We start from the raw sequence: 12,322 nt of genomic DNA, 5'->3' as shown, positions 1-12,322 counted from the left end.
GCTGTTCCTTTAAATAAGAATAAGAAAAAAGCATGCCTATCACTGTAGAGACTTATTTTTAAAAGCTGTTATGGTATATTGGGAAGAATTCAGTAAAATGCTTGGTATAATGAACTACTGAGACAGTGAAAGACAATCAAAAATTACCATACAGTAAATCAATATCAGTGCGGATGGCTTTGGGTGTGTAGCAGCAACCAAGGGTTAGAGTACTTCAGGATACCTGCTATACCAAATAAGACCTACACCCATTATGACATTTCAGTAATAAGCATATGTGAATATTGCACATAAAATGCAATTTAATCACAAAATTGCTGCCTGAATAACATATCAGCATATCAATTTTTCATCAAGTTTGTTAATCAGATGGTGAACAAACAATGAAATATTGATAATAAAAATAATTACTGACATATTAATATGTGACATTAAATATAGTTCCTAACAGTATTGTTTTTAACCTTTAAATATATAATGTTCAAAATGGTATTGCATAACATATTAGGAGATGCATATAACATATAAAACCGTAGCTCTATTATGCAAACTTGCTTTACTAATAATCTCAGTTATAAATTTTGTTCTAAGCAGCATTTCAGCAGGTTTTCTAAATATTCTTGAATAACTTAAATACACTAGCACAATCTGGGTCATTTTTACAAAAGAGAAACTTGCACTGTGCACTACTGTAATGGTGTAAACTTTTCTTTCTCATCATTGCCCCTTCTTTCACTTAAGATGTTGCATTTGCAATTGTTATTTTAACTTTAAGATTCATTATGCCGTATTCACTATATTGCCTGCAAGTTTTGCACAGTCCTTAGTCCTGCAAGGACAGGACTACACAAAAAGTGGTAGCAACACATATCATATTGCCCATCAACAACAAAATAATGGTAAAATGTGGTTCATATATTATCACATCATAATCAATGCATTTATTACAGCTAATCTACATTATTATTATTATTAGCCATATAGTGCAAGGAAGCCTGAGGCTTATGCTGCACCAGCCAAAAAAAAAAAAAAAAAAATTTCCAAGTTACCCTGAGAGTGAGAGAGTGAGAGAGAGAGAGACAGAGAGAGGAATCACCAAGAAAGAGAAGAATGATGATATACAGCTCAGGACCCTGGGTGTGCCAAGCCCATACTCACCAGATGTAAGCCCCTGGGGTTTGCAGATGTCACAATTTTTTTTTCCAGGACACTCACTACCAACATCAATGAAGTCCCTAATTAAAATATTTGTTGGGACAATGGTCATGATGGCTAAAAATGATTATGATATCTCAGGGCCACTTCAGCATTTTCATTCAACAATACATTATTAGTAAAGCAGGGAATTATACTACCTTTGCTCCAGCAGTTGAATAAAATGCTTGGAAATGGGAGTTTACTGTAAATACAGTAAATATTGTATTTACATCAAACTCCCGTTATTATAGCACTTTCTGGGGAACTAGCCCAAAAGAGCTATAAGTGGGAATATATCAGAAGCACTGAGACTTCTTTCTTTGGCAAGACTATTTTTCATATTTAGTCAATATTTTGGCTTATAACATTGATTTTTCAGCTTTTCATTTTTCAGTGTTTATGATGCAATGTTCATACACAAGTTAAAAATCTGCACACTTAATGTGCCATGCTTGTTTTTTTTTTTTTTTTTTTTTTTTGCAAGATATTAAAAAGACTGAAAAATTTTAGAGATTTTATTAAATTAAACATGCCTTAAGTATTATTACTGATAAATACAGTAATAATATAATAATATTGTCATTAATGAAATTTACTGATGCCAAGTTGAGCATACATAAACAGCCAAACGACAGATCACTCTACCATCAAGGTTTAGTAGATGAACAATGTTAAATTTAGTAAAAGTTGAGGAGAGTATGCAAATGCATTGAAGGGCTAGATGCTGAGTTGTAAAGAGCAGTCTTTCTTCCTTTAAATCTAGAGTTAAATGTAAAATATACAATCATTGCTTGCACTGGAAATAATTTTTATGAAGTAAACAAATCATACCAATAATGATCCCTAGAATTTCATTTCTATCATCCCTTTTCTAAAAACAAAACTCAAAAATAAAAACTTTTTGGGATCTTAAAAAAAAAAAAAAAAAAAAAAAAGAAAAAAAAAGCAAGATAAGTGGGAAAGCATTTTAAACTGGACTGATCATGAGGCCAAAAGAAAGGAGCATTAAAAGTAGGAGAGACCCACAAGTAGAAGAGTTATAATGAGAGTTTACTGTACATTCTTTGAAGTAGCAGTAGCTATCTAGATAACCTCAAGAATACCACTCATACACATTAATATTTTAAAATCAGCAAAGATTTATAATTGTGCTTTTGGTGATACTGAAGTCAAGTGGCTGCTGAATTTATGCATACTTAACTTCTATATGTTTTAGTATGCTGTTGTATCCAAGTGAGCAACTATAAGTTAAGTCCTTTCCTCATTACAATTTATTCTTATTTAGGTGAAAAAGTACACACACACACACACACACACACACACACACACACACACACACACACACACACACACACACACACACACACACACACACACACACACACACACACACACACCGCCTTAGACCGCGGTTCGAGCCCGTGACCACCAAATACGGAGGATGCGGAAAGGTCAGGGAATGACCACCGCATATCCCCGGAGCAATATGGCCTTAGTTGCTAATGCTCCTAAAAACCAAATAACAAACAAACAAAACACACACACCACTTGTCATCAAGCTCGTAATGCATGTTCATTATTAAAGTATAGCAGGCTTTTACAATGAAGGAAAACTTGTTAATTTTATGATCACATTTACTATCAAGCTGAAGTATGCAGTACTCAAACAAAGTGGCTAAAAATGATTAAAAAAAAAAAAAAAAAAAAAAAATGAAAGAAATAATCTAGGATAAAAGAAATCCCCAAAGTGATATGCATATAACTTTGCCTCAGTGAAATTAAAAAACTGGAAACTAACCATGTTTTCAGTGTTCAGATTAAAAGAGAAGAGAAATAAATGAACTAATATCATGGAAGGTCATATGTTGGTTTGCAAATCTCTCACTTTATAATGTTTTAACACATATATATATATATATATATGCCTGATAATTAGCTGAATTAATGATGAACCATACTACGTAATGGCTGATATAATCTTATCTATTTTATCTTCTAAGCCTGAAGTGTGAAATATCATAATTGATATTTTTGGAATATTTTTTAACACAATCACAATACAGTTTAATGTCTAAATGGAAATGCTCTAAGAAACAGCTGCAGTATATACAAAATTTTGTTATATAATAGAGGATGATGTGCAACATAAAAAAAAAAAAAAAATAGAGAATACTTCACAAAATGGTCTAGAGAGAATACTTTCTCTTTAGATAAAATGAGAATTTTTCGCTCTTGTCTCCTTAAGTGCAATTAGGGATTCCTCTGCATAGTATAAAATCAACATATCAAATTTAATTAATTGCACAAGTACAATTACAGTAGGTTTTGTGACAAGTTACACATGTATTACTATTCAGACAGAGAAAAAAAAAAAAAAAAAACTTACCTGCAGTTTTGATTGTATAAGTGAATGTCATAAAATTTTTTTTTTTCGGTAAAATAACAAAATTTCTTTATCCATTAATACATTTAATATATTTCATTGATTCTTAAACTCTCATTTTAATGAACTATGATGTGGATAAACAAATGCAAGCTTTTTTTTAGTTTTAGAGACAATAAATGCTAGTAAGGTATAATGTAAAGGATATAAGCAAATGATGTAAGGAAGAAAGCTTATACAGCATTAGCAAAAAAAAAAAAAAAACTTCCCACATCACCTGTCCATCCTTTTTTTGTGTAATCCTTCCTTAAATTTCTTCATATTACCCACTTTCACCACACCAGACAGAAGTTTGTTCCAACAATAAACTACCCTCTGGCTGAAGGAAAATCTTCATACTTCATCCTTCAATTTAAACCTGTTCCCGATATGTGTGTTGTCTGAGCCAAATCAAGGACATCATCAACATTTAGCTTACTCAATCCTTTCAGAACCTTAGACCCCAATCAGATCTCCACACAGATACTTGATTTCCAGATGCTGCAACTTGAAGAACTGAAGCCTTTCTTGGTAACAGCACCTTTCTTTTTCCCTCACTAATTTCACTGTCCTTATCTGCACCCATTCCAACAAACCGCATTTTTTCTAAAATGAGGCTTTCAGACCTATGCAATACTCAAGATGTGGTCCTATCATTGCCTTACACAGCAGAATAATTACCTCCTTATCTCTACTAACAAAATTCCTGTATATCACTGACAAAACCCCATTAGTAGTACTAGCATACAAATATCTAAGGGAGAAAAGAAAATCTTGGAGACCATTTCCAACCTTAATAATACATCATGTTCTCCACCTCATCTCATCTCAATTGTCCAGTTATGCATGATTTTAATAAATAAAACCATCCAAAGATTTTCTTTAGCTTCTGGAAAAGTTAACATTTTTTTCAAATATTCTGTCTTCTGATAATAGCAACCCTTTTTCTGTGTAATAAACATATAATTGCTTTATTTCAGCATATGGTCCTATTTCAAATACTTATCTTATAGTAAATAAGTTCCAGTACTATTTTTTTTACTTTATTTTTTTTAATGCTTTAGCTGTACTTAGCCATATTGCATACCAATTGCAGCTCTATTTTGCTTTAACTGTATTACATTATTTTAAACTTTGGTCTTCAGTTTTAAGAGAGTCATAATCCAGTTTGAATTTGTCAGGAAATATGAATTCATAATGAAATTTTTAGAGAAGGAAGATAGATCACCATTCAAACTACGAGAGGAGTTAACATTAAGGCTAGAAATAGCTTCTTTATTATTTAGAAGTGAGGCAATAATAAACTCCAGAAGCAGCTAGCAAAAATGGGAATAAAATTAGAACTATTTAGAAGTGAGGCAATAATAAACTCCAGAAGCAGCTAGCAAAAATGGGAATAAAATTAGAACTAGAATCATTAGCACAGTTTCTTAAACTGGGGTTCGCAGACACCTGGGAGCCAGTAGACCAGTTCCAGGGGTCCCTTTCACAGACCTTCTGGAACTGATCAAATTATTCGTTCTATGTATAGCAAATTGATGACAAATAAAGTTTTTATTATATGTTTATGTAAAAATAAGAATAAAGTTGAGTTGTTTAAAACATAAAACACTGAATTTTCTTTTCAGAAAACCCAGTGTTCATACATATATACACACACACACACACACAAAAACATGTGTGTGTGTACACACATATATATATATATAGGGGTCTGCAAACTTTTTTTGATTTTTGAAGGGGTCCGTAGATCTCAGTAGTTTGGGAACCACTGCACTAGAAGATATGGTAACTGCAGGAGGTCAAGAGACAGATAACAATGGATATAAAATACTTCCAATAGGCTGATAAATTTTTTGCAATTTTTCAAAGTTTTGAAAAGTTCTCAAAGTTCCTTAAATATAATTTCATTTTGCTTATGTGCTCAGAGAAAAAATTCTCTGAACAAATAACAAGGGAGAGAGTATTTTTAGAGAAATGCGAAACAAAATTGCTGACCAAATAACCTGATTAAAGTGAATAGTAAAAAGAATACTGCAATATTTTAATTTTTAATAAACTAAATATTACTAAACAGTTTATTAATATTTAGTTCATAAAAAGTAATATTTATTTAATAAACTAAATTTTACTTTCAACTGCACACATGGCTCCACAAATCAGTAACGTCACATATTCCAATTTAACTGACAGGGTAACACATATAATAATCTGACATAAACAAAGCAGAAAAACTTTCTCGAACAAGTGAAAAATCGATCATTTTGCATTTGAAAACAACAAACAAAAACAATATTTGCCATGTTGATTAATATCATAGAGTGGTAATTATTTTTATATAACATGGTAATTGTGATATCATTGTACGTACACTTAAAACTATATGTATTATAAATGACTATAAAATCTTACCTTTTCAAAAACTGGCCTCCAGTTCTACGAAAAAAAGGAAAGAAAAAAACAAAAGTAAAAAACATGGCTAACTGATATATTATCATTACAAGAATAATGCATAACATGTCATTGTCAATGCAAAAAAGTTTTGTCAAACATTTATCACTGACATAATTTTTGAATCTCTCACTCACTCACACACTCACACAAAAAGCAAACTGACTGCTTATGTACCATTACAGGACAAAGATTCCTACCAGAAATCTTGCATAACATGTAAAGACACTGTTTAAAAGCAAATTTCAGAATATAAACATACTAGTCAAAACAATATGACCACAGCATTTGCAAATGTTTGTGTAAATATGATGACTACATACCTCATTATATAACTGAAGCTAAGTTCCAATTAGTATACGTCAAAAACATTCAAAACAACTCCAGAGTGAACAGTAATTGTGGCTTTATTGGAATATGACACATCGGAAGCAAAGTATTAACAGGAACAGCTTATGTCACCATTGTGGACAGCAAGTGCATGGACTGGCCCAGCAACTGCCTGACATGTTTCTTACCTGCAATAAAGATATTGATGAGTTGAAGTCAGATGGCCATTCTTATGGAAGTGCTGTTTCCAGCTAAAGTAGCAGTGGATAGTCCAAATGAACTCTTGCTATAAGTCTTCCTAAGGCATCCAAGACATCCTCAAGAGGATGTCACGTCAGGAGACTTGACTCTTGACTACCCCCTCATCCCACATATTGCATCACACTTGACAGCTGTGCCTTATGGTGTATGAATACTTCATCCACAAAAACAACTCTGCCTGCAGCACTAGAATAGGGAAGGTGCTATGACTTTCAGGAACCCATCTCTAACTTGCGTGTGCATATAGTTCAGTTCCTGATGATGTGGAGGGTTGTATGACCATAGAAACTAATATATTTCATACCAGTAAACCACTTCCACAGATCTGATTGTGTTCCTGTACTTACGGTTATTTCAAGCTCTTCCATCACACTGACAACTGCAGGGCTGTATCTAGATTCATCTGTGAAGAGCTCACAGTGCCATTTCTCTTTAGTCTAATGACAATATTCGAGTGCCTACATTCTTCTGGCCATATGATATTGGGTATTTAATAGAAAACACATACCATAAGTCTACCTGCATAAAGTTCATGTCTATGCAGATGATTTCAGACAACTCCTGTCTCTAACCCTGTTGTTACTGCAAAGCTTTTGTGAGTGAGTGAGTGAAGTGATCTTATCTCTGCACTGACCCAGATTCCACAACCTGCTAATGACACTTCGTGACACACAACTTGGCACTGTAACACTATACTGCTTTCAGTCTCCTGATGACTCTAAGTGTTTGACCCAGGTAAATCTATCTGAGATAACATTTAAAGATGCTATGCTGAGATAACTGACAAGTGTTGTCTTTTGCAGCTGTACTTCATGAATGAAATGAGTCTGTGATATGGTAGAAGTATTTAACTAAATGGCCGCATAGCTGAATTTGCATTTTCTAGGCTTATACTTATTGGAAAACTTGATAATTCACTCTACACATCAATCCATGAATGTGTGCCATCACTGCAGCCACAATGGATGTTGTGGAATGTTCATTATATTGTCACATGATCCCATAATTGTTTTCATCAATATAATTTCAAACAATGTGCACACCGTTTTTTTTTTTTTTAAACAAAACCACAAACAAACAAAAAAAATATTAGAACTTATTACTATAAGTTCTAATATTTTTATGCGTGGGTTGAAGGTTAAGAAAACAGAAGAATGAAGAAGTGTTTAGGCAGTATTTTCACAGATAAGTTTATAGATTTGCCATTTTTAGCAAGTACAGTTTTGTAAAACATACACATAAAAGCCCTAAAGTATATGAAGACTGCAAGTGCTTAATTAGATTTTAAAACATCTTACGCATTTTTTTTTTTTTTTTACAGATGTTTGATATAAGATCTCTTATAGTTACATACAGATGTCTCAATGATAGCCTACAAGAGTAATTCAAATGAATACAAGATTAACTGTCTAAATTTAAATTACCTAGGTGCCACCATGAGTATAAATTCAGGGAATGGTACTAATAGTTTTACTGAACAACAGGACATATTAGCTATCCTGAATCAGTGGGAAGTGATGCCTTTCAGCAGAGACAATAAGAGTTCAGAGTAATGGGCATATCCAAACTAGAACTACAATGTTATTTAATTTTTTATAGCAGAGTGGTATTCCCTCCAGCAGAAATTCAGTGGCATATGGAAAAGGTGTATGTCAACAACTGTATGTTGTCATGAATAAGAGTGTATGAATGGATAAACTTTTACCATAAAATTGAAAAAAAAAAAAAACTTTGCAGGATGACCCTGTGCAAGAAAAGTTTGTAGTTGTCAGAGAATAAAATGTTGTCTTAGTTGACAATGTGCCATCAAGACAGAATGCTATGTGACAGACTATAGTACTAGAAGGCCTGTGCAAAGTGGGTTCTCAAGTGTCTCAATGAGTGAAAGAAACTTCTACTGCATCTAATGCAATATGAAGAAGGAAATAACTTCTCAGATCACATAAATGACCATGATTAAGACAGTACAAGTACCTTGAACCAGAGAGCAAGCAACACAACATGCAGAAACATTTATCACCAACACAGCCAAAGAAATTCAAGATTTTTGAAAGCACTGGAAAGTTTTTCTTATGCCGTTCTTTGACTAACAGGAATTGCTACCATGTGCCATTTCATGTGTACGAGTGAAATATGCAAATCCTCAAAGTTGATTTGCAATATGTCATCAAAAGCAGACCTTGATTTTTGACCAATTGTACAATTTTGTTACACAACAATGTAACCATACACATGGTTCAGCACAATATGGCAACCATCCAGAAAGTATAATGGACAGTAACAGACTATCCTGTTGACAGTCCAGACTCACAACTTGCAATTATCATGGTTTTAGAAGACTGAAAATTACCTAACTGTTATGAGCAATTTTTACAAAAACATTTCAAGTACAGATGGAAATGTGCTTAAAGAACAATGAAAATATTTTTTAAAAATACCAGTTATTCATAAAAAAAAAAAAAAAAAAAAAAAAAAACCACCTTTGGCCCTGCCTCTTAATTCTTTCCATATTGCTTTGGTTAACCTTGTTTACTGCCTTTGTCATGTGACTCAGAGAAGGTATTAAGCATTTGAGGGATGTACACCTGTTATAAAATTGACAAAGACTTATGTATGAAAATTTGGTGATGTACAATCTTGCTGCCGAAAAATATTTTCCAACACGATGGCACAGCACCACATTTCCATACAGAAGCCCGTACTTATATTAACACTATTCTCTTCTATTGAGTTCTGCAAAGAGATCCAAAGGTCTTTTTTATTATTGGCTACTTTGCTAAAATATTTCTGGTTTTGATAGTTGGGTTGTCTAGACTATTGGTGGGCAACCATTGACTTTTGATACTTTTATGCAGCCCTTGAGATCATAAAAAATATTATTATTATTAGTAGCAGCAGTAAGAGAAAATGATGCAAGAAAGCAAGCTTATTCACAATCAGCCATAAAAAAAGCAAGCCAACACTACTCATTTGACCTGTCCACAGGCACCTCCATAGCCAGGTGGGCAGGAGCAGCAGTGCGTAGCACATGCTTCTCGATTAGACCGGGGTTCGAGCCCGTGCCCACCAAATACGGAGGATGCGGAAAGGTCGGGAAATGACCACAGCATATTCTCAGGGCAATATGGCCTTAGTTACTAATGCTCCTAAAAACCAAATAACTAACTAACCTGTCCATTCTCTCTAACAGTTTATCTAGTTCTTCCTTGGAATTTATTCAAACTACCTACCTCTGCAAAAACAGACTGGAGTTTGTTCGAACAATAAACCACCTTCTGGCTGAAGGCAAATTTCTGCCTTCAGCCAGAAGGTGCAACCTGCAACTATCCTTCCTCAATTTAAATTTATGCCCTCTCATGTGTGCAGTCCGAGCAAGAGGAAGGATTCCATCACCATTGAGCTTACTCAAACTATTCAAGGCCTTTAAACTCCTCCTGAAGCCTTTCCTAGTAAGGAAACATTTTTGTAATTAACAAAGAAAGTCATTTATTATTAGCCATACTGTGTAAGAAAGCTTGAGGTTTATGCCACACCAGCCAAAAAAAAAAAAAAATGCCCAAGTTACCCTGGGCGAGAGAGAAGTAGAAAGGAATCACCGAGAAGAATGATGATATCCAGCTCAGGACCCTGGGTGTGCCAAGCCCACACTCACCAGATGTGAGCTCCTGGGGCAATGCTTTTATTGGAAATAAGATATGATAATAATTAAATATTACCTTTCTTTTAATGGGAATCCCAAACATATAAGTTATAAAACCAATGGTTCTCTAAGTACCATGGGCGAAGAATGATGGCTAGGAGGAGACAATTGTTATTGTTATTTGGTTTTTAGGAGCATTAGCAACTAAGGCCATATTGCTCCGGTGCGGTGGTCATTCCCTGACCTTTCCGCATGTTCCGTATTTGGTGGTGACGGGCTCGAACCCCGGTCTAATCAAGAAGCGTGTGCTACGCACTGCTGCTTCTTCCCACCTGGCTACGGAGGCGCCAGGAGGAGACAAGGAACTTGTTCAAGTTCCTTGAACAAGTCCCTTCCACAAAACTCACGTGGTCCATTGTTACCTTAGCAATGTGGGTAGATGCTGTAAACAAATGACATTTTGAAATATCAAATTAATCACTACCAATATGACTATTCTGGAATGAAAAAAAAAAATTGTTGCTGTTAACATTGTGTTTTTTAGAAATAATATGGGGACAAATGTTATACTGTATAAAGAAGGAAAATAAATGAGATAAAATGGCAAGGAAGAAAAGTTAGTTCAGTGTGCTTGGAGTTGAATCAAACATAATGGCTAACTAGTTACTGCATATTGAGGGTTTAGTGTCAGACAACATTAACTACAAAATCATTTTGTAGTAAACATTTTTGTAATTAACCAAGAAAAAGTCATTTAACATTTTCTTGGTTAACTGGAAATGTGCTTATAGCCCAAGTTAACTTGTAAAGTACTATAAAGATACAATTATATGACATGATGTGATTGTTATTTGTATAAGGTAAAACTAAAGTTGCCTCAATGAAAATAAATGGGCCTATCGTTCTGGATTCCATAGTTTAAGGATAGATGAATTCTGTATAATGCAGAAAAGTTTTAATAATAAATGGTACGAAGCTTTCGGGGTTAAAGGGACCCCTTTAGTGTAAATATATTTAAATTAGTACAAACGCTAGGAGAAGAGTTTAACACTTATATTACGGTTGTACGCATGGTGTTTATTATTTCTACATTGACACGAACAGCAAAATAAAAAGCAAAGTTCAGAACTTCTGTGTATATCTAGACAAAACAAATTAGCATCAATTAATTTATTACTTACTCTTTCCATTTCGAAAACTGTCTCAGTATCACGGCCTTGATTCCGCGACTGTGGACTGAATTTGACGGTACTGTTTCGCATGATAAGATCAAAATCTTATGACAACCAATACAAATAAACAACTGACTTATGGACGGATATGTACTGGTACGACAGAAAATGAAGACAACACCAATCATAAGTCAACAAATGAAAACACTTGTACAACTAACTGCAGATTATCACCGGGAATGTCTATGAAGTCATGTCTTTCCATAAATACAAGTGAGTCACTTTGACACCTACTGGCCATGTTTAAAATCAAAATTTTAATATTTCTTATTTCCGGATAAAAATTTTAAAAAAATTTGACCTATTCGTCAAAGAATGGTACACAGACACAATACTTTGACCTTTCTACAAGCATATTGCACGATAATGGTGCTTGACATACTTCTCGTAAGAAAACAATCAAGGAATCGGGATATGAATGGAAATAATCCCTTCCGTCCCCCATTCATCTGTTTGATATTTGCAATAACTATTTGAGTTTGAACAATAGCAAAGAAAATAAATGCACTGCACACAGAATCAGTTTTTTTTAATACACCGTATTTTAAATAAAACTATATTTGTCACGGGAGCAATATTAGTTGGCTGGAAATTGGAGTTTAAGGAGCAATTTCAGCAGCGACGTAATCGAATCCTTCCCTTTTCCACACGGTATATTATTATTATTATTATTTTAGGGTTGCCCGTAATTAAATACATTAACCCGTATTTGTGTCTGTAAATTGCGTATGTTCTATGGTTGATTTGCCTGTTTTGCTGGACGAAAAAACCCCAGTTACTGGGGAGAAA

General features: G+C 33.9%; 1 protein-coding gene across 1 annotated transcript in view; it reads right to left on the bottom strand.

Moving 5' to 3' along the window:
- rho-4 (rhomboid-4) overlaps nucleotides 1-11,601 on the bottom strand; it is a 51,689-nt gene extending 40,088 nt beyond the window's left edge. The window contains exons 1-2 of the mRNA XM_090370890.1: nucleotides 11,483-11,601; nucleotides 6,032-6,055 (exon numbers count right to left, since the gene is read on the bottom strand). Of these exons, the coding sequence (XP_090227016.1) occupies nucleotides 6,032-6,055; nucleotides 11,483-11,563 (105 nt within the window). The 5' untranslated portion in view covers nucleotides 11,564-11,601. The remainder of the gene's footprint in view (nucleotides 1-6,031; nucleotides 6,056-11,482) is intronic.
- Nucleotides 11,602-12,322: the final 721 nt, after the last annotated feature.

This window comes from Mastigoproctus giganteus, chromosome 3 (genome assembly GCF_048544385.1).
Source record: "Mastigoproctus giganteus isolate SK-2022 chromosome 3, ASM4854438v1, whole genome shotgun sequence".
Lineage (NCBI taxonomy): Eukaryota > Metazoa > Arthropoda > Arachnida > Uropygi > Thelyphonidae > Mastigoproctus > Mastigoproctus giganteus.
Note: the sequence above shows the minus strand (reverse complement) of the source record. Positions and strands in the feature narration are given on the sequence as shown.